Consider the following 22,248-nt stretch of genomic DNA (forward strand, 5'->3'; position numbering starts at 1 on the left):
AAGTCTATATAAATATAAAGAAAATTCAGGATGTGTATGTAAAAAGGTTATAATTTAGAGAGCTAAATGTAAATAGTTCTTTAAATATTTTGGAAGATCATAAAAAGTTTTTTTACATGTTTCCCCTTCTAAAAAAATTTATTTACGTGTATACCATTCCAAAATTGATATTCCTAGAAAATCCTTATTTTTCTAACACTTAAATTTTGATCCACTTAATACTAATACTAGAAAGACAAAAATATTGTATAAACTACTAATGTTTCTCATTTTAATATTTAGTTACCAAAAAATAACTACAAGGGTATCCATAAAAACATAATATGTTTTGAAAGATATATTGATACGATTCGATTCATATTGGCTCCACGCGTGACATTGAGTTCATTGAAATGAACCTATTTATCTAGTTTAACTTGTTAGAAGTAATAAAATCATTTTTTGCTGTGGCGCGTTCAAACGCAGGGACCACGTTCGAACGGGGTGGTGCGAACGCCTGCATCACGTTCGCAAAAACAGAAAACGCAAAGGATGCGTTCGAACGGAATCGGGTCGTTTGAACACGTCCATTCGAACGCTTGCACAACGTCCGCATTGACAGAGAACAGAAATTCCGCATTCGAACGCGATCGGGCGCGTTTGAACGCACCACGGCGAAAGTATGAGTTTTGTTAGGATTTGTTATGGTTGTTTGGAGTTGTTTAACTTAGTGAGGAGTTCTTAGGGCGAGCCTCTATATATATGTAAAGGAAACCCTAATTGATGATGATGATATTAGAATTGGCTTTGGCCTTTATTTCCTTCTTTATTTATCTCTAGCTATTGGTGTCCTCTCTCTCCTCCATTCTTCCTCCGCCCAAGTCTTTGGTCGGCCTCTTCCAGCTTCTAACCACACTCTTCCACAACAACTTCTCCCCCTTCACACCAAAAACTAAACCTAACGTCCATCTAACCATTGGAGGGCTATCAAGCTATGATCTAATTAATTTTCGACCACTGTTTGATCGATATCTTGAGATCTAACCATCCGAATCTCGTGATTTTATATTCGTTAGAAAGCTCTCTCTCCAAAAGCAATAACATATCCAAAATTCAAAAAGATCCATCGGTTAGATTATTTATAAATCCCTTCGGAAGTTACGTGCTTATTCGAGTTTAGAACCGTTGCGGATCGGATTAGACCGGTTCGTAATATATATGCACAAAATACAAAATTTAGAAGAGTATACAAGTAGATAATGAGCTTTTGAGAGGTATACAGATAAAAAAAAAAACCTAAAAAATAGTTAATTGCACTTAGACTCTTGAACTATAGTTTATTTTTACTTAGATATTTTTTTTTGTGATATTTAACCTACCCAACTATCTACTATCTTTTAGAATTCTGAGAGATGATGATGCATAGTGCCCTTGGAAGATTAGAAATACTGTCTATGAATACGTAGGTCTTTTAAAGAAAGTTAGAGAATACTAAATTTTGTATGTCTACGATGAAATGAAAGTAACCGGGCAGCTGAGTAGGTAGCTCGTCGAGGTAAGAAAAGATCCACCTGTGTTGCTCTTAAGCCGATGGACCCAATTCCCCCAAATCTATGTAATCTTCTCATTTATAATTCTCTACTTGATTTCACTGGGTAAGAGTTACTACGTGAATACTATAACTCTTCACCTGAAAAAATAAACCATCTAGTAAATGTCACCTCTATTAATAGAGAACATTAAATTATCATCTTACTCTCAACTTTTCTCCTTTTTCCTCTCAAAAAAAGATAAATAGTTTCTAAAGAATCTAAAATTGATGACATAATATTTTTAATATAAAAATCTAATATATAATTAAGGGGTCAATATGCCATAAAAAATAAATAAAAAGCTTTATCTAAAGTTGGATAAAAATTCAAGGTGTAGGTGTAATTATTCTCAAAGCAAAATTGTTGAGAATTTTATAGGAAATACCCAACATTTTGAATTTATTATCATTAGCACCCAACAATATGGATATTTATCATAGGACTTGGCATTTTGCATTTATTTCTCAATAACACCATTGAGTTAGATTTAACCAAACAGTTGTTGACCAAATAGAGAACATTATATTACCAACAAAAAGATAACATTTTGCCAAAGTTTCATTAGATTATAGTTGGGCCAGGCCTTCCTCATAAGAAGAACCTATTTATTTAGGCCCAAAGTGGAGGCCCTCTTCCTTGTTTATCATATGAACCAGGCCTAGATAAGAGTTGGCCCAATGGATAATCTCCGAGTAAGGGCGTTATTGAGTCGAGCTCTGTTCGAGCTCGTCTTAAAATTAGTTTCGAGTCTAACCCAAAGCATCAAGCTTGAATTGACTATATTTGATATTTACATATATCGAGTCTTATCATGCCAAGCCTGATCAAATTGTCACGCACTCAAGCTCAACTTGGAATTAAATTTGAATTTGACCAATTGATTCAGCTTGATTTATTTCAAATTTGAGGTGAGCTTGAGTTCTTATCGGCTTGCTTACATGACTCTCTGAAGTTAATATTTACATGTATATCCCTCAAAATATATGTTATTTACATAGATACTCATCTGATTATTTTTTAAATTACATCTCAATAATTTAATTACATAGATATTCCTCAAAATAAGAATATTTTTATCTTTTTATGTCTAAATTATATAAATTCTAACAATTAGTTAACTTCACATGGTATCTATGCAAAAACTAAAGTTTCAAATGGTACACATATATACATCAAATTTAGAGGGACACGCGAGTAAATATGAGATTTTGAAAGGTATGTATGAAAAAAAAATTACCCAAAAAAATTCCATAAATTCCCCAATTTAAGGAATTTTGTCTATAATTCTAAATTTTGATTTCTAAGCAAAGTGTCAGCTCCATAAATCCCTAAATTTATTGTGCTTTTTTTTATAATTATTATTACCTTAAAGAGCCTAGCATTACTTTTGCTTTTTTCTTTTTCTTTTTTAGGCCTAGGCATTGCTTTTCTCATCAATCATGCAAATATAAAATTATCCAACCAAGTTATACCAAATCTTAAACTAATAAGTTTTGAGTGAAACCCAAGTATGTCATCATGTTGATAGGAAAATGATTCAATAAGGCCATAGAGTACCTTTATTGAAGAAAGGCATGCTTTGTCTTGTGGGAAACCACCTAAAGACCCATTTTTAAACTAATGGAAGGTTCCCTTCATACATCCATATATATATTTATATGAGAAAAAAAATAAAGATTCTCTTTGAAATTTCATGTAAGTATTAATGATCGCGATAATTTAAACTCATTGTGACTCATTTCTTAGAAGGGTTGGTCCGGATATCTGATCTAGTACTATGATAAGTTTGATTTAAAAAAAAAATTCATTGATGTTAGTCGGGACTAACTTCTTTATTATATTAACCTAACTATAGATATTAAACAACATAACTACCCATATATTATCTAAGGATTAGGAATAAAGTATTAAAATATTAATGGAGTATAGGATTTTTTTTTTAGATTGAGAGTAGAAACTTAATAATAATTCAAATTAAAAACAAATATTCTAATTTTTATGGTTTTTCTATAACTGATAATGTTTTCTGAAGCAATAAAGGAAAAAAAAAATAAGGGTAGAATGTAGACAATAATAAATAAATAAAAACTAAATTATAATAAAATAAAATTTTCTTGTGTTGTTTATTGAATAATTATTATTTTTTTCCTTGCATTCTTTTCCTTCCTCCCACTTGGAAAGTTGAAGCCTTGTAATGGGGAAGAACCAAAGAATTTGGCATCATGAGAAAGACATTTATTTAATGCAAAAAAAAAAAGATTAACTTAGGTGTAAGGGTCCATAAAGGTTTTTATTATTAATATATTTGGTTATAATAAGAATGAAAAGATAAAGTAATAATTGATGAGTTGATTAGGAGTGCATGATTGTGTTGGCCATTATAAACAGTGGAAATTATATGGTCCCCTAAAATTAGAAGTGATTGTGTTGGCCATTAGAACAGTGGGAATTATATGATCCCTAGAATGGCTAAGTGCTAATCTAATGATTAATAGTTTAAAATTTAAAATTTATTTTTTATATTTTATTTTTTTAAAGTGATATATGAGTAAGACATAACAATTGAATGTCTTCTTGAAGAGAGAAAAAATATTGTAAAAATATAATTCACTTACAAACCCATATAAACACAATTTTATCTTTGTGAGAAGTGTTTTCTTTTTAGTATCATTATAATAAATATGTTTTTTATTACTAATGAGTAGGAGTAAAAAAATTAATATAAACATATAGTAGATATTAGTAAGGGTATAAAAATATTGTTATAGCTATTTATAAATCTAACACTTAAAATATTAGAAATTTTACAAATTACGGTCTATACTTTATCTATTTTGTGATTCACACTCCGACTTTAAGATTTTTATAACTCGACTTTACTTTTTTTCTTATAATTATTATTTAACACTCTCTATTAATTTAAACAATACCAGCAAAGGAATATTTTGTTATAATATATTAAATAATTTTTAAATACTTAAATTACTCGTAACTTTTTCTGAGAATAAGTAAAGAGAAAAAAAAATAGTAGTAAAAGTATTTTAATAATTTGATTGATATCAGTTAGTCAAAATAACGTTAGATGTATAACGAGAATTACAAAGAAAAAAAAAAAGAATCAGGTTATAAAATTGTCGAAGACGAGTATGAATCATAAAATAGACAAAATATATAGTATAATTTGTAAAATACTTTAAACTATGTTATACATAGGTAGTATTTACACAAATAAAAGTATTGAAAGATTTTAAAAAAAAATTCCTATTATTTAAACAAAATTGGAATTCCATAATATGATCCTCATCATGTCAGAGTCCAAGTAATTATAATCTTCTAGAATCCTAGTCAAATCATCTCCGACAAAAGGGGAGAAAGAATCCTAACAATTTCATGGTCTGCAAGATCTTTGGCCTAAAATCTTTAGATGTGTACTCTGTTTGGAAATATATTTTTTTCCTCAAAGTTTCTAAGACTACCATCTTTATTTGGTATATCAAAGTCGACAAAAAAACTTAGTAGAAGTATTGAAGATGGTGCCTCTGATGTGAGTGAAGGGACACTTAGTACATCACTCAACAAGAGTTTATTTTTCTAATTTTTTTACTAAAGGGATCTCCCCCTATAATATAATTTAATAATATTATTGGTCACCAAATTTAATAACAAAAAGGGCATCTTCTAGTTAGGTCAATGACCCTATTATAAATGGCCAAAAAAAGTTACAAGAGGGAGTTTTGCATAAGGAAAAATGCTTAATTATTTAGCGACTTTTATTATTGCGAAAAGCGTCAGAATAGTTTAGCAGTTCATTTGTCTTAAGACCTAGGGTTTGGATCACTCTTGTAGGAATAGGAAGGTCGAAAGGTAGACCTAAATCTTTCTATTTTTTTCCTCTCTTTTCTCCCACCACCGACGATCTCGATCAAACCCTAAAGCCACCACCACCACCTACAAGAGTTTTACCAACACCATCACCTGCAAGGAATGAATGGCAGATTATCTATTGTCTTCTCTAATATGCAGGTTATCACGGTTAAGTATAAGTTAAGCCCTTATCTGCTATGGATGTAGAACTTAATAATAACAGGCTGAAACTATATAGTTTGAATAAAGAAAAATAAAAGATTTCTCCTTTTAATAATTAAGTATTTTTCTTTATATGTATCGCTGAACAGTTCAATAAATTTTTGAGCAGTTCATGACATGGCAGCAGATGTAATTAAAAGATATCCCTTTTAGTATTAGGTTTGATGGATGAATTAGTTCACTAAATAAGTTTCTAAGGAGGCACACTTTTCTCAACAACAACAAAAAAAAAGGCTTTTCTTTCACATTATTTTACCTTTTAATTTTTTGCACACAATTTTAGGAACATTTTAGTCATAATGCTCACTATGCACATTCATGTGGATAGCATGTAATCTTTTTCAGTTAAAAAAAGAAGACAATAAGCTATTGAATATGAAGCTCAATGTTACTTAGAAAAAGTTTAAGAGGTTTGGGTGTCAATTTTTTTTTTCTTCAAGAGATGTGAATGATATTAAGCAGTAGTTCAAAGAGTCTTAATGGAAACCTTATACTTATTGGATCTAAAACAAAGCAATGAAATTTAATTGAGAATATTAGTTACACACTGCTTCTATACCTATGTCTCTTATCCTCTTTTCTTCTTTATATAACCTAGAGAAGAGAATAAGAATATTAGTTAAAATATTGGGATAAGCTTAGCTCCTGATGCTGCCATTTTGTTCTTCCTGTTATTCTTCACTTGTAACATGCACATATATTTGAAATTTCCCAAAGGGGAACACTTTAGATCTTCAAAAACTAATTTGAAATCTTGGGCCAAAGGACATGTCTGTCTTGGATGGGACATCACTAGAATCAAAACCCCTAGAATTGTCAAAAGCTATGGATTGTTTTGTGGAGTTTGGATGCATGCATGTGTGTGGGAATGCACAATCTTGTGCACTTCCTAACTTCTTTGGTATTTGGAATCAAGGGAATCAAAGTGGAGCTACAATTTTCATGTGTCACCTTCTTGGTTACATATTTATGCCTAATAATACATGTTAAAAGATGCACCTAATTATAGATAGAATTTTCATTTATAATGTGTATTTTTGTATGATCGGGAACTCGTTGACTATCAAGAAAGATTAAGTTGTTAGAGGACGATAATTTTTTTTTCTTTGGATTTAAATCCTTACTCTTGATAAAATAGGGATAAGTTACGAGCCCAAATCCCAAGATTTGATATGTCAAATTAAAAAAGAATTAATTGATGATTTGGTGATTAGTAAATGGTTAGGCATGCACTATCCAAGGCATTTGATGTATAAAATTAGTTTGCTCCTTAACGTGTCCTAAACTTGGACCATGTATAAGAGTTTGAGACTATCTATTCTTATCCCTAATGAAGAATAGATATGGAGATATGAATCATAAGATAAGGGAGAGAATAAAGTTAACAAGTAAGCTAAGATTTCCCTCTTAAACAACAACAAGAAGTGGAAACTTCACCATTATTTGCCTCCCATCTCTTGGGGAACAGTGGAGTGGGAACCAATTATATTCAACCATCACTGTAATAAGAGAATAAAATCATAGATAACTTTGGCCCACTCCCTCCTAAATCCCTTACAAGTATATAAGTTTGGTTAACTACAACTAGATCTACTAAATTATTGATCATTTTTGCATATACCTCCTTATAAAATCATTTTTGTTAACTCTCTTCGACAGAGTTAACAAAATGGATTAAATTATTTGTCTTCTAAAATAAGAGTAAAACAGTTTCTGGATAGTCTAACGAATAACTAACATAAGGTACGTTTCGGAGATGTTATATGGTATATAAATTAGGTGTTATCTTTTTCCTCATATGGATTGATACTTATTTTGTGATGTTTGCCCATAAATTGGTAGGAATCCCTTAAAATCAGCAGTCCATTTATTTGGGCAAAGTTTTATTACCAGTATTTGGGCATGGAGAAAAATTGCTATTAGATCCCCTTAAGACATGGTTACATGATTTGTATCTTTCTATCCATGTCATGATGTTGATGCCTGAACTAATTTTCCTTCAAGTCTTCCATGGCAAGGCTAATTCTGTCATTTTCATCGGGCTAACATTGTCCCATGTTTAATTACGTTTAGGCATATCTAAAAACTTCCTCTTATTCTTCTTGTCTTCATTTAGTTGCCACATGAACACGGTTAGGTGCACGCTAGTTGTGACCGTTGCGCCGAAAATAGAATACCGATTACGCGCATCAGACGACCGATCAGTATTTATGTTTAGAATAAAATATATAATAGACAAGTCAGGATTAACAAATGTACGATGTTACTCCGAGATTATCGTAATTGATGCGTTGGCGTGCATCGGACGGATGCCGTCCGAAAGCAGGAGCGAAAAAGAGGGAGAGAGAGAGAGGGAGAGATTCGGAAAAAGGCGGAAAAAGAAAAACCCTAAAAAGGAGGAGAATTTCTGGGCCCACCCACGTCTTAGCCCACAATCCACGATTCCATTATGGGCCGGGCTCTATCTCTTTTATTTAATTGGTTTTAACAAGTGGGGCCCAATTTCGAGACGCCGCGAAAGCGACAGCCTCTACCTCTCTTCCTTCCCTTTCAAACCTCCTCCAAAATTATAAATCCACCCCTAAATCCATCCCCTCTTCTCCTCCTCACTCCTTCCCCTCGCTATCTCCATTACTTTCTCCCGACTAAAAAACTAAATCAAGAACAAGAGAGAGGAGAGGAGAAGAGTTTTAGGGTTAGGGTTAGGGTTGGGGGATTTTTTTTTAGAGATAGAGAGATCTTATATCGAGCGATGAAGGAGAGATTGGAGAAGGCGACGGAGGAGGAGGAGGAGGAGGAGGCGGCGATGATACCCGGGTTGCCGGACGAGGTGGCGGAGCTGTGCCTCCTCCACCTCCCCTTCCCGTACCAAACCCTAGCCCGATCCGTGTCCGCAGCGTGGAATCGCGTCCTCTCGAGCGCTTCCTTCCTCCGGGCGAAAGCCGCGGCGTCGCCTTCGTTGGCGGCACCGTACGTCTTCGTTTTCGCATTTGATCGTAGCTCGCTCCGCCTGCAGTGGCAGGCGCTTGACCCCGGATCCAAGCGGTGGTTCGTCCTGCCACCCATGCCAGTCGCCGGAGACGGCGAGGTGTCGCCGCTCTGCCCGCCGGCGTTCGCCTGCGCCGCGGTGGCTGACCGTGGAGAGCTCTACGTCCTCGGTGGCATGCGCGCCGCTGACCAGTCCCCGCTACGAACCCTTTTCTCCTACCGCGCCGCCAGCAACTCCTGGGCCCCCGCCGCCCCGATGCCGACCCCGCGCTCCTTCTTCGCCGCCGGCGCCATCGGCGGCAAGATCTACGCCGCGGGAGGCGGCGACGGCGAGGCCGGCGAGGTGGAGTGTTACGATCCGACCGCCGACAGCTGGCGGCCGGCGGCGGGGATGCGGCGGGGGATGGCGCGGTACGACGCGGCCGTGGTGGGGCGGCGGATGTACGTGACAGAGGGGTGGGCGTGGCCGTTCGACGCCTCGCCACGCGGCGGCGTGTACGACGCGGACCGGGACGCGTGGGAGGAGATGGCCGTGGGGCTGCGGGAGGGGTGGACCGGCGCGAGCGCCGTCGCCGGCGGCCGGCTCTACGTCGTCGCCGAATACGGCGACTCCAAGGTCAAGCGCTACGACGAGGGGCGCGACACGTGGAAGTCCGTCTCCGGCGGCGGCGTCCCACCGGAGGTCGGCAGGCCTTTCGCCGTCGTCGGAGACGGCGACGGGAGGATCTACGTTGCCGGAAGCGGGCTCGACGTGGCCGTGGGGAAGGTGGAGAAGGGAGAAGGCGAGGAGGAGAGGGTGGAGTGGGAGGTGGTGAAGGGCCCGCCGGCGTTTGCTGACCTGGCGCCTTGCAACGCCCAGGTGCTGTACGTGTAGATGCAAGAGTGGCTTTTTTCGAGGTGTGTTTCTGTAAAATTCCCTTCTTTTCCCTTTTAGCCCCCTTCCACTTTCCCTTTTCCTAATCTGCTCCTTTTTGTTTCAAGAGAGATTTATGTTATATAATTAATATACTAGATAATATTTTACATAAAGTTGGAGGTTTTCTTGGAATAAGAGCGGGAGTTTAACAAATAAGCCCCCCTTTTAGTGCTTATATATATTAACGACTTGGAGCTTATCTATATATGATAGTGGGTGGTGGGGTTAATATGAATGGGGAAGGATCAAATGATGAGTATTATTAGGTTAGATTGAGAGCATCTTACGTGGGGTAGAGCTTAGAAAGATGAGGTGTTCTGTTTTGGATTTTCATATCAATTTTATATCATTTTACTCCTCTTCGATTGCATTTTGGGGCATTATTTTAATATCGATTAATGATGCACGACCAAGTGCATGCAGGCGGTGAGTAAAGTATTCATGCATCATAATGATAAAAAGAAGAAAAAAAAGAAAAAAAAAAGAGAGAAGAAGCAAGAAGCTACAAAGAGATTAAGATGTGACAACTGAATCATTTTCTCATGCAATGCATGGTGGTTTTGGGTCAAACTCCTTTGTGGATTAGTAAAGGGGGATCAATCTCTGTCAGTGTCGTTAAATAATGTTAAGTTTAATCCTTCCTAATATGTCTAAGTTAGATAATTAAACTAACTTTTTTAAAAAAAAAACGAACTATATAACTTCTTTCAGCATGTTGTTTAAAGTTTAAGTAAAGATTAAAGCATGTTGTTTACATAATCTTTAGCATTTTAGCTGTATACATACGTAGTACCTAATAGATGCACTCGATCCTTCTCCTGATGGTCCATAAACAAGTCAAACAAGTGCAGGAAAGATGCATAGGGTCTACTTTGTTTAACTTCTTTTTCAAAGATAAGAAATGGAAAGTATGAGGGCCAGGGGTAAGGAATAAAAAGACAACAATACTCAAAACAAAAGATATATATATATATATATATATATATATATATATATATATATTAAAAAGAAAACGCGGAGAATGTTAGAATCGTGTGGACTTGGCAAACCTTCTCCTGATTCTGGCTTAAGTAGGAGTGAGGAAGACAGTTCATAGGTGGACCACACAACACACACCTCTCTCTCTCTCTCTCAAATGTGGGCTCTACTCAATTAAAGATATAGAGAAAAAGAAAGCAAGGAAAAGGATAACCAAGAAGGAAAAAGAAGAAGAAGAAGAAGGAGAAGAAGAAAAGAGTTAGGTGGTATCTTCTAGCTGGTGGCATGTAACTGTCTCGCGATGTAATAAAATACGTAGTACTAGATCATTTGTGTGGTTTTAGGTGGCGTCAATCAAACTAGTTTAGCTATGTTTATTTCTTAAACATGTATAAGAAAATTTATACCTTATGTTTAGTTGTAAATCAGTATGAAAACTATGTAAATAATTACACTTGATATAACATAAAAAATAATAGTAGCATATTAGATGAAAGAGGAGAATGATTAGATTAGTATTTCAATTTTGTTGATCTTATTCTACAACTAAACAGAGCCTACATCGGTTAATACATAAATTTCACATCTGATGGTAGCATATACTCTAACTTAGATCCTAATAAGAGATGTACACGGATTTTCTAAGGATTGGCATTGATATCGATGGGCACAAGTTGTCCTGATATCTAGGCCTTAGAATCTGAGGTTTGGGGGACCATCAGATCGCTGTCAATCTTTTTAAGATCCTTAAAACTGTCGACGACTCTTCCGTTCAACCATCCAATCCTGCCGACTTCTTCCAGAGTAGTAGTGTGGATAACAAGCGAGAAGCTCCTCTGCCTCAGATTCTGGGATTTTTAGTTTTGAATATTAATAGCAAGTACCAATCCATCAAATAGAATGGTACTCAGTATACAGTTTATTATACTTCTAGAAACTAGTCTTTATATTTTTTTACTCCCTAAAATGAAATAAATAGTAGCAAGGGAATTGGACAATGATTCAAGGGGGGGGAATTCTTTTTTCTTTTTAATGCTAATTCTTCTCTCCAATTTAAAATTTTATTTTTCTTTCCTACCCATGAGCTGTGATCAGACTGACCTGACTCCCTAGTGATTGAGGGTATCCTTGTCATTTCCAAACTGAATAAATTTGCAGCTACTGACCTGAGGACTGTGCTCTGTAATACTCCAAAGTCATCTCTCTGTTGCCTCTCCAATCAAAATTGCTGTATCCAATTTTAACTTCACCACCAATTGCAATTGCACATCACCAACCTTTCTCCATCCACCACCTGTGGCTTGAGGACAAATTGCTATCCCATTCTTAACTTTGCAAGAAGCCTTCAAGGGCCCAGATTGCCAGCTTTCTCTCTCCACCTGTGGCTTATGGACAAATTTCCAACTTGAATACATACACATGCAATCAATTCTCCCATCTCATTCACATGGAAGCATTTCTTTTTCTCCTCCCCCACAAAACTTTAATGACAACCCATACTTATCATCTATGAACATGGGGATGCTCCTAACCAACTGCAGCAGGCAAGGGGCAGAATTTTAAATGTTTTATGTGCTACATATAGAGAGTGATAAGTTTCACAACCCTAACAGCGATTCATAGATTTAATTCGACCGTATGGGGCGAAGAATCCAATGCGGATTTGTGACCACGACGTCTTAAAAAGCTCTAACAGCCTTTATACTGATTTCTTAACGCCTTTACCATGTAGCAGTGCCATACAAATATGCTTAAAGATCTAGAAGAGTACTGTATTCATCCACATACATTATAGACACAGATAAAAAGAACCTAGAAACATGAGGAGGAGCTTTGTTACCAAGTTTAGCTCATTTGAAGGCAATGTGTATTGGCCACCACCCAGTGGTCCCTCCTCAGAAGGTACTCCACTCCAGTGTTCTCATCATCTCTAAAGAGTAATTACCTGAATCAAGGATAAAAAGTTCACATCACCTACAACACCACCAAAATAGAAAAAGTATGACGGATTAATAATTTTGCACTAAAAGGAATATGAGTCCAGATAAATAAGAAGAAGATTCACTACCATTTCCTGATAATTCTATCAATTAGCCCTCTTATTCTATGATACAAGCTGAAAAATATGTAAGATACTAATTATGATTACCAAAATCTTGGTTGTCAGGACCTATATCTGGATTACCTGCAGGACGAAATGAACAGACAAATCTGTTGATGGTGCAATAATGTTGTCCCCTTGAATCATAGTGTGACAAATTTGTGGTCCAATAATATGTGTAGGAATCACAATTATCATGGTATCAACCATGGTCCATGATACAGAGCCATCTAATTGCACCTGGCATCACAGAACACCATATTTCCTTGACAAAGAACTCCACTGCTGTTACATGCCTCTAAGCCCTTCTACTAAATTTGTTTGCTCAGGACATCAATCTGTTTTCAAGGGATCACCATCTGAGTATATCTTGCCACAAGTAATTCTGGCATTACCTATATTGATCAGATACAAAATGGAAAATGGACAAATCCAAATAACAAAGTAATGTCACTTATAATACTTTCTTCTCAATCACGACTCTAGAGAAGTATTTTCCCTTATGAACAACTGACTGAATATTTTGCAATTTGTGAAAGAGTGCTTAAGATGAGCAAGGATTGCCTGCAAATACTAAAATGAAGACATCTGATCAATCAAATTGGATTTTTTTTCTTTGAGAAATTCAATCAAATTGGGTTGTTGTCAAGCATATCACCCTTCAGAGATCATCTTATTGACAATGGGTAATACTAGATAAAGTGACAATATGCAGAATTTCTTATAACAGAATTTGCTTCACTAGAAAAGCAGGATGTCCTATTTTGAGGGATCCGCTTGGGCTTCTAAATTTCTAGTGTCAATATCATGCCCAAGTACATGCATGAAATTAACAAGTCGGAATTCCATAAATGAAAAGCACATATACCGTTTCAAAAACTGATGCAAAAGGCAGCAATGCTGACATGTTGAGTCCCTCCAGAACCCCTTCCCAGGAATACATAAATTACAGTTTTACTGTGACTGACATTAAAATTATAGATATATAAAATTATAAACCACACTTCATAATCTCTCTAGGTTGTATCCTTCTTTAGTTTCCCCCAGTTCCACCAGTGTTCTCTTCTTCCATGTGGAGCATCTAATAATATACAAGTTTCTGAACTTGTTTTAAAGCATAGTCAAATCATAGTATAGCATATACACTTTGGAACACTGGAACTACGGACAAGACTATGCAAATACGAAATAATGGGATCAAATGTGCAATGTAGGCTAACGTACTTAAAGAGATATCCAGCTCTCAGTTTGAATTAATTGTGATTCCTCTTCCTTTGGCAGGGTTTGAGTTCTACCAATGTGAAGAATTTACTATGTCTAACAATCATGTACTGCTAGTGACTAATATAAAGCACCTTCATGAGGAAAATTAACAAAGATTCAGCATTGAAGTTGCACCTCGTTAACACTTTGACTTAAAACTAGTTGTGCATGATGGGAACATTTAAACTCATCCTTTTGGCTGATGTGTAACACAGCGACCAAATAACACTACCCATTTATGCTGTCCATGCAAAATTACATGATATAGTCATTCCTACGGTCAAGCCATATAGCTCATATTTAGTTTGCAATACCTTATAAAGGTGGAACAAACAATCATTGATTGTAGTTTCTTGCATTCATCTTCTCAAATCTCAATATGTTGCACTGACTCAATAACCATCAAGTTTTTCTTTCTAGCATGGAACTTTTTAACCAGAATTATCTATTTCCTGAATAAAATAAGCTGCCGGAATGCTAATAAATTGCAAATAAAAATATCTGGTTATCATGATGGACATTTGGATATCGACTGCGATAAAATCATGAAAGCATGCATGCCAAGATGATTTAAGGACATCTATGGGAAGAGATGAAAGACCATCCCAACCACTAAAAGTCATTAGAACCAAGACCAAAATGGGACAGGGAAAAAGAATCTATTGTCAAGATATCTAACATAAGATAGAATAAAAAGAAATGGGGATCCAAATGTGGTGGACACTACAATTAATTCGCTTATTGACAATACAAAACTCAAGCAGCTGCCATTTTGTCTGTCAGCTGCTTTATAATGGTCAAAATAGATGTATTCCCAAAAATATTTAGCACTATTCTGTCCCTTACATTGTATCTAGTGTTAAGTTGAGTAGATCTGATAAAATTTAAAAAGATGGACCTAATGAACTGATGGGGGAAAACAGGAAAAGTATATCTACAGAAGGGTGGGATAACCTCCATACAAGCATCCAAAGGTGGATCATCTAGAAGGTTTAGAGAAGGTGATAACTCAGGAGTGCAATTGAGTTTTTTTATTCTTAAATAATAACTGTGGCTTAAAACTGAAAAGGACAAAAAAAATAACTAAGGAATCCTCCTATCTGATATTCTAAAATTGCAAGTCTTTTCCAACCTTGGCAATTATGAATTACCATCTTATATACCTTCTGTCTTCCACTACTTTCCTAATTTTCATATTCAATCTAAGAAAGGGCTGCAGAAAATTTACAAGGAAACAGTAAAATTAGGTGGTTTAGGTGGAAAAATATGAAAATGATGGAACATGAAATGCCTAGGTGCTAATTTCGGCAAATGAGATAAATCATTGCTCACTGAAGCAGGTCTATAAGAGATGCAGGTGCCAAAAGGACGATGGGATGGTTATGAAACCAAAAAAGAGGCAAACTGTAATAGTCTGTTCTAGATCCTAGCACGAGTTGAGATAGTTCAGGAGGGATCAACATGCTACCTCTTAACCAATGTAAGCATGGCCTAAGATATGAATAGAACGGCACGTAGAAAAAAATGAGGATCGCAAACATCTTCTATTGAAAAAACTAACACTAGAAACACAAGGTAAATATCTAGAAAGGTGCTCTCGAAGATTTTTCTTTTTCCTGTTTTTTTCTTTTTCCTGTTGAAACAGGAAAAAGAACACATAAGTACAGAAAAGCACAAGCTAAACATATCTCTTCCTATAGCATTGTTGAATGAAACAACAATTTGGCAACCAGAATTAACCAGTAGATAATTTCTGATTGAAAATCATAGATAATTACTAGCCTCGGCTCCTCAAGTTACATCTTGCCATCTGTCGTCCTTATTAGAGATAGATATTCAAACATTTTGATGTACCTAAACATTTATTTAGCATTTTTCTTAAGAACATGAAACAATTGCAAGGCAATTATTGAAAGTGATTGAACCAAGGAACGATGCCCATAACATTTGTTCTAATTATTTGTTTTTCTAAACAGAAAATAATTCTATCTACACTACAAATGCACCCAAAGCAACTTTGTTTCGCTAAAAGCAAGATTACTCATCAGCCATTTGCTATACTTAGAAATATATAAAGAAAAGAACAAACGCACAATATCATATAGCTTACAGGTAACGAAACAAGAAAGAGAGCAGTACCCATTAACGAAAATCGATAGGTCCACATACTAAACCTAGAAAGACGCCAACTTTAACAGTTGATGGGATCGAGATCCTTCAACTCAGAGAAACAAATCTTTCGACGGAATAGAGCAGAGTCGGGCGATTACCGCTAGGATTGGTGAATATTTGAGAAAACTGACGAGGAATTGGTCGAGTTAGTAGCGGGAGGGGAGAGCTCGCGGACGAGAGCGGCGAGTGCCTCGGGATTCACGCCGCGGTCGCAGAGGGCGACGAGGAGGGAGAGGGTATGGCGATCGAGCCCGGTGTCGAGGATTTGGGACATCTTGAAGGCTAATTCCAGCGACTCCTTCGCGTTCCTCGTCGCCTCCGGCTCCATCTCCTCCCTTTCGCCGCGGGATTTCGCGTGCAATGCTTTCGGAGTGACGGCTCAAACTTAGGTTCGGTCCGAGTAGTAAAGGAGATTCAACGATTTATTTGCATTTCACACCCTGCATTACGTGTTTATTGCAGTTCACATCCTTTTTGCACTAATTTAATTCGACCTTGATTTTCCTTAAATCACAGAAAGCCCCCTACTTAGGGTGCGTTTTGAAAACTCGACACATGACGTAGGTTCTGAAATGAAAAAGGAAAAATAATCCCACGAATGGTAGTTCTTCAACATACATAGGTGATATGCATGGAAAGTAGTCTAATATCCGTGTTTCTCCGGTGTAATATGATTGGCAAATTATTTAGTAAGAAATATTAATTTTTCTCTCCTAATCGAACCGTTAAGATTAAATGATACTAAATAAAATTAACCGAAAGTACTCCTAGTATCAATCGAAAGTACCGATTACTTTTCTAAATTATAAGGGTAAATTAGTCATATTTTATTTCTCTCTTAGCTATCCATATTTTTTTATAAAAAATAAAGATAATAATAAATTGGTAGAAGTTGACACTCCAATTATTAAGAAAATGGGTTATAAGGATAAGCAATAAGAAAATATTTAAATTCTAATTTTTTTTTATCAATTAATCTAGCCGTATATGTAAAATGTTTATATACCCTTTAACTTATTCTGATAAAAATTATTTTTAATAACTAATTAGTTAGTATCGAATTATTACTTTATGTAATTATGTCTAAAATTACTTTAAATTTAGGGAAACTTGTATATAATACCTTGCGTTACAACGTAATTATAGTTTACACCATACATTTTCACTATTTACAAATCGAGCCCTCTGATTTAGCAAATATATACAGAAAATATTTTGTATTAGATTTGAACTAACATCGTTAGAATATTTTGTTAACTAGAGATAATTTTTTAAATAACTAGAATGCCCTTAGTATGACTTGGTTGATAGTATTTTCATAATTTTTTTAATTTAGTTAACTTAACTCAGAGATTTAGTTAAGTTTAATTAACTGATCTAACAGTAGGGTGTTTTCTGTATATATTTGTTAAATCATAGAGCTCGATTTACAAATGGTAAAAATATAGGGCGTAAACTACAATTTCATTTAAAAAATGATGTTATATGCAAATTTTCCTTAATTTTAAAAAGTCTTAAACCTGTCTCCATACTTATGATTAAAATATAGCCATTAACTTAAGTGAACGATGCTAAAATGACCAAAATACCCTATAATGTTTGATAGATAAAACATAGACCGATTTGAGATAATGCTGCTAAATATCTAAAAGAGTCATGATGCTCAGTTAAATTTAACATAAAAATTAACAGTCATGCTTTAGTCATAAGTACAAAGACTAGTTTGAGATATCTTAGAATATAAAAAGGTAAAGTAATTTTGGGCACAAGTATTTAACCTTATTTTTAAACTGTAGCGTTGAATATTTGTAAAGTTTTGGACAAAATTTCTAACTTTGAAGGCAGATAAGAAAACAATGTTTATTGACTAAAATGATGCATGCTGATTATCATTCCAAACCGAAGTCAATCAATTGTTGGTCCTGTCTCTGGTTTATGCAGTCATTGCTCATAATTCTGCTCTAATATTTCGACGAATTGCATGATTCACTGTCGGAGAGCATCCTTCCATGCATAAAAAACAATGAACTGGAATGCTGGTAATGTACAGAAAAGATATTAAACTGCAGTTGTCTTGTTATTGCATCATTAAGTGGCTGCTGTGAAACATCAAAGTTACATGTAAGGGGGAAAAAAAGCCTTGTTAAGGTTCATATTCTCGCCATCAAATCAAAGAAAAAGAGGTTTTATAGAGCTTCTTTTTATCTATAGATATCTACAGATCAACAAGATTTACATGGAGCCTGTGACAGGAGATTGCGGTCAGTAGGAAGTAGGTCTTCATAGGCAAAATGCCTCAGAACTTTCTTGCCATCTCTCTCTATCGCTGCATCCTTCGGTGGAAAAGCGAAGAAAACTATAGTTTAGAAGCCAATTATTGTGTATCCATGTAATCTTATTCACTTACTTTTGACTCTTTGTCATCATTTTTATCATGCAAGCTTCCCTGAAAATCTGATGGGGGATTTTCCTTCAGCAAACTTGATAAACTTTTGCAGAACTGTTATCATAGTCATATCAGTAAAACAAAATTTGAATTGCTTATTGGATTGAGCTAAACATGATGTAAATTACCTCTTTGTATGTTCTCAGATCCCCTGTCGACTTCGATATTTCAATGACGCAGTGAATCGGTGTCACTTCAATCACCTGAACTTTCTAGCCATCAGAAAGACCTCTAAAGAAGCAAGACTTGATTGAGGTATGTTGCTAATTGTTAAAGTTTTACCTCTGCTGAAAGAGTAAAATCTGATCTACTTCTTGTCAACCTTTTATTTTCATGAAGCTTGACCTGAAACATTGAAAAAGAAACGAAACATTATATATCGATACTGCAGATTGTGTAAAGTTTATCATCTACCAAATTGTACCTTGGAATTGTTCATCCTCTTAACTGATAGGCTTACATCCTTTGCAGCAACCTCGATTTTTTTTAGTGTCTCATCTACTGAATGCACAGAACCAAGTTTCGTTTTCTGTTTGCCATTGATTTGACAAAATTAGCTTACAATAGAAAATGATAGAGATAAAAGTCGAAATCGGAATTTGAAATACCTGCTCCTGAAAAAGACCAGACAAATCTAGGTCAGTGGACATTGCTATAAGTTGGAAAGCGTTGATAAACCTCTCGGATTTTCCATTTTCTGTCTGGCTTGTTATCTCCTACAAATTCATCTAGGTTGAGATTTTTATATTTGTTTCTTAATGGCTAGAAAAAAAAAATGGAGGAAAGCTATGTATCATAGAAAGAAAAATAATATTAGTACTTACAGTAATCCTTTCAAGTGTTTTATTGATATCATCTGCATCATCATTTTCATCATTTTCAATTGCAAACAAAGGCTTGTAATCCTCTCGAAACCATCCATCATCGAGAATCTCTGCTATTGTAGCCCGCTATTGTGAGAAAGAATGTAAGCTTCTTTCTTAACTAAAGAGATGCATCGTTTTCCTATTGAAAAAAATAAATCTCATGAAGCTGGAAGTATACTTCAAAGGGATTTCAGAAGGTACCCTGATAGGAAATGGATCCAAAATCCTGGAAATAAGCTTCCTTTGCGGGGCAGTGAACCATTCCGGGTATGTATATTCTGCTCGAGAAATCTTTACAGAATGTAATAATAATAATCATAATTAGATAAACTTCATGGTGGTTAAGTAATTATTCAGTAAAATCACAACACCTCTATTGAAAAGTATACCTTCCTGTACAGGTTCATTAGGCTGCGATCATCGAATGGTAGATAACCAGCAAGCAGTTCGAAAAGAATCACACCGCAAGACCATAAATCAGCAGCTGCGCCCTCATAATTCTTATGGACAATCACCTAGCAGCCAATTTCCCAAATTATGTTAAAACCTGACATGCCTTTGTTTCATTAGATTTTTTTTTCTTATTTTTTACTGCTGAAACTCAAGAATAATTAACATAGTAAGGAACCTATTCATACCTCAGGAGCCACATAACTTGGTGAGCCACAAGCAGTCGAGAGAAGGCCCCCAGGCTGCATTCATATTATCAAATGAGTTGCGTTTCGAAATCTTTTGATTATGATAAGTTAGAACAGATTATCACCTTTCGCAACACGCTGAGGCCAAAATCAGATACCTTTAGATTCCCCTTGTTATCCAATAGCAAGTTCTCTGGCTGTTCATATCATCACAACCAAGAATCCAATATTAGAGTTATACAATCCCTATTTAATTTAAAGGTACTAGTACTAGAAGAAGAAGGAAGCAATAGATATCACTGCATGTATAAAGAGTCTGGCCTTGAGATCTCTATGGTAGACTCCTCTGGCATGACAGTAGTCGACAGCATCAATCAACTGCTGGAAGTATTTCCTTGCTTCTCTCTCATCTAATTTCTGAAGGTAACTCTGCAAGAAGATATAAGAGGATATTTGAGAACCAATTCGATATAAAAATCGAAACTAAAACCATTGGTAATTAATTGTCAATATAGATCATACTAGCTTGTCAGAGAGCTGTCCACCAGAGACATACTCCATAACTATATATATCTTCGTCTTCGTTGCGATCACCTGAATGATTAGGTGAAGTAAGAAACCAAATCCATGAGAATTGAACTAATTCAAGCATGCAACTATGGATTTTGATCAAGAACCTCATATATCGTCACAATGTTAGGATGACTCAGAAGACTCATTGTGCTGATCTCCCTCTCTACCTGAAAGGAAAATGGATCAAATAACCTGACAATTATAATATACAATACAATTTGTAACTCAAGAATGCTTTGAGCTGGTTCACCTGATACATCATATTATTCTGCACAACCATCTTCTTGTCGATGATCTTAATTGCGACGTTCTTCCCGGTCTCGATGTTTACCGCCAACTTGACCTTGGCGAAGGTGCCCTCACCAATGGTTCGGCCGAGATGGTACTTACCTACGCTTGTCGAGAAGCCCATCTCTCTTCTCCTCACTAAACTAAGGTGGTAGTGACAATGAGACATTGGCTACGTGATCTCAGAGCCAGACGGATTGAATTGGTGCTAAATCTCATCGGAGATATCAACGCAGAGGACAACCTCTCTTTCATCTCACCCCCTCCAAGATAAGGGAGAAGATGGATGGTACTCCTCAACTGCTTCATAGAATTGGACTGAGGCATTATAAAGGAGGAAACCCATGAGAGCAAAGAGATGAGTGGTTCATGTTAAACAAGCTCAGCATTATGGAACGTGAGCAAGAAGAAAAGAAGAGGTAAGTTGAGAACAGAGGAAACAGTGGAGGAGGAGAAAAGAGAGAGTTAGTTGAAAGGGGGGAGAGCTTTGAAACGTGATTTGAATGGAAGGTATCTCTACTCCTCGTTTGCTATTAGTACCCAGAAAAGTCCCCATAATTAGATAAACAAATGAATTGGGATTAACTTTATACTTATTTAGTGTGGGTTAATCCTTTTCCCGGAGGTCAGTTTAGTCTGGGGGCACTATTAAATCGATACATTGACGAACACCCAATAATATATCTATTAGCTCTAAGCTCACACCAAACTCGGCCCATATAATTTTACAAATATTTTTACAAACCATGAATTCTACGCCCTCTGTAGAATGTAACTATTAATCATTAGATGAACTATGGTGTAAATAATAACATATGGCTGGAAGGTTTAATTCTATAAGATGGAAATGCCACATTTTTTTTTCAGAGGATGGTAGACACGTGAATTTAACCTAACACAAAGTGATTACTTCTCAACGGGAATATATATATATATATATAAATTATTGTGGAGTGATCACTAGTAACTTAGTTTATTCTAAAATTGAGAAGAAAAGTAGAAGAAGAAGAACATAAGTATATATATATATATATATATATATATATATATATATAGTTAGTGGTACATTACACCTGTCACTAGCTTGAAACAATAATGGAAGTATGCGGTCAGCCGTATAAATCTTAGCCCCGTAAATATATACGTTGGAAGAGTACATGCATGCACGTTTAAGGCATCCAAATTAATTGATTTGCATGTTGGAATTTAGTTATTTCCATAATATTTGCTGCTATTTGACCCCCTTTTCTATAAATTAGTACAGATATAATACTCTCCAACTCTTATGGTCCACAGTGCTTGTGGTCTTTATTTGTTTTAGGCTGTGTAGTTGAATGGTAGTTCTTTGGATAAACAATTTAT

The 22,248-nt window shown here is 35.7% G+C and overlaps 3 protein-coding genes and 1 long non-coding RNA gene across 10 annotated transcripts; 1 reads left to right on the forward strand and 3 right to left on the reverse strand.

Annotated features, from left to right (window-relative positions):
• Nucleotides 1-7,940: 7,940 nt before the first annotated feature.
• LOC140793177 (F-box protein AFR) lies at nucleotides 7,941-9,696 on the forward strand. The gene has a single exon (XM_073144520.1). The coding sequence runs from the start codon at nucleotides 8,410-8,412 to the stop codon at nucleotides 9,517-9,519; it is 1,110 nt and encodes a 369-aa protein (XP_073000621.1). The 5' UTR covers nucleotides 7,941-8,409; the 3' UTR covers nucleotides 9,520-9,696.
• Nucleotides 9,697-11,025: 1,329 nt separating this feature from the next.
• LOC140793180 (uncharacterized) lies at nucleotides 11,026-12,074 on the reverse strand. Its single transcript, XR_012109916.1, has 2 exons — nucleotides 11,706-12,074; nucleotides 11,026-11,387 (listed from the first exon to the last, which is right to left on the reverse strand). It is a non-coding gene; the product is annotated as an uncharacterized lncRNA (long non-coding RNA).
• Nucleotides 12,075-12,216: 142 nt separating this feature from the next.
• On the reverse strand, nucleotides 12,217-16,461 carry LOC140793179 (mitotic-spindle organizing protein 1A-like). Of its 4 annotated transcripts, none has more exons than XR_012109915.1 (3): nucleotides 16,174-16,461; nucleotides 12,725-12,978; nucleotides 12,217-12,484 (listed from the first exon to the last, which is right to left on the reverse strand). XR_012109915.1 is itself a non-coding variant. In XM_073144523.1 (2 exons), exon 1 carries the CDS (start codon nucleotides 16,401-16,403, stop codon nucleotides 16,176-16,178), a length of 228 nt encoding a protein of 75 aa, XP_073000624.1. In that variant the 5' UTR covers nucleotides 16,404-16,460; the 3' UTR covers nucleotides 12,217-12,484; nucleotides 16,174-16,175. The 4 variants fall into 4 exon arrangements, 1 of the variants encoding a protein (XP_073000624.1); XR_012109913.1 differs by having other exon boundaries at nucleotides 16,043-16,461; XR_012109914.1 differs by lacking the exon at nucleotides 12,725-12,978 and having other exon boundaries at nucleotides 16,043-16,461.
• Nucleotides 12,217-21,391, reverse strand: LOC140793176 (CBL-interacting serine/threonine-protein kinase 21). 4 transcript variants are annotated; one of them, XR_012109912.1, is made up of 16 exons: nucleotides 20,849-21,391; nucleotides 20,703-20,765; nucleotides 20,548-20,619; nucleotides 20,347-20,454; nucleotides 20,151-20,222; nucleotides 20,026-20,079; nucleotides 19,777-19,902; nucleotides 19,589-19,678; nucleotides 19,346-19,471; nucleotides 19,130-19,237; nucleotides 18,946-19,050; nucleotides 18,804-18,866; nucleotides 18,650-18,724; nucleotides 18,483-18,575; nucleotides 12,725-12,978; nucleotides 12,217-12,484 (listed from the first exon to the last, which is right to left on the reverse strand). XR_012109912.1 is itself a non-coding variant. In XM_073144518.1 (15 exons), exons 1-15 carry the CDS (start codon nucleotides 21,053-21,055, stop codon nucleotides 18,298-18,300), a joined length of 1,470 nt encoding a protein of 489 aa, XP_073000619.1. In that variant the 5' UTR covers nucleotides 21,056-21,391; the 3' UTR covers nucleotides 18,132-18,297. The 4 variants fall into 4 exon arrangements, 3 of the variants coding, with proteins under 3 accessions (XP_073000619.1, XP_073000618.1, XP_073000620.1); XM_073144518.1 differs by lacking the exons at nucleotides 12,217-12,484; nucleotides 12,725-12,978 and adding an exon at nucleotides 18,132-18,408 and having other exon boundaries at nucleotides 19,130-19,234; XM_073144517.1 differs by lacking the exons at nucleotides 12,217-12,484; nucleotides 12,725-12,978 and adding an exon at nucleotides 18,132-18,408.
• Nucleotides 21,392-22,248: the final 857 nt, after the last annotated feature.

Source organism: Typha latifolia, chromosome 8, assembly GCF_019914945.1.
Source record: "Typha latifolia isolate L0001 chromosome 8, TyphaL0001v2, whole genome shotgun sequence".
Taxonomy (NCBI): Eukaryota; Viridiplantae; Streptophyta; class Magnoliopsida; order Poales; family Typhaceae; genus Typha; species Typha latifolia.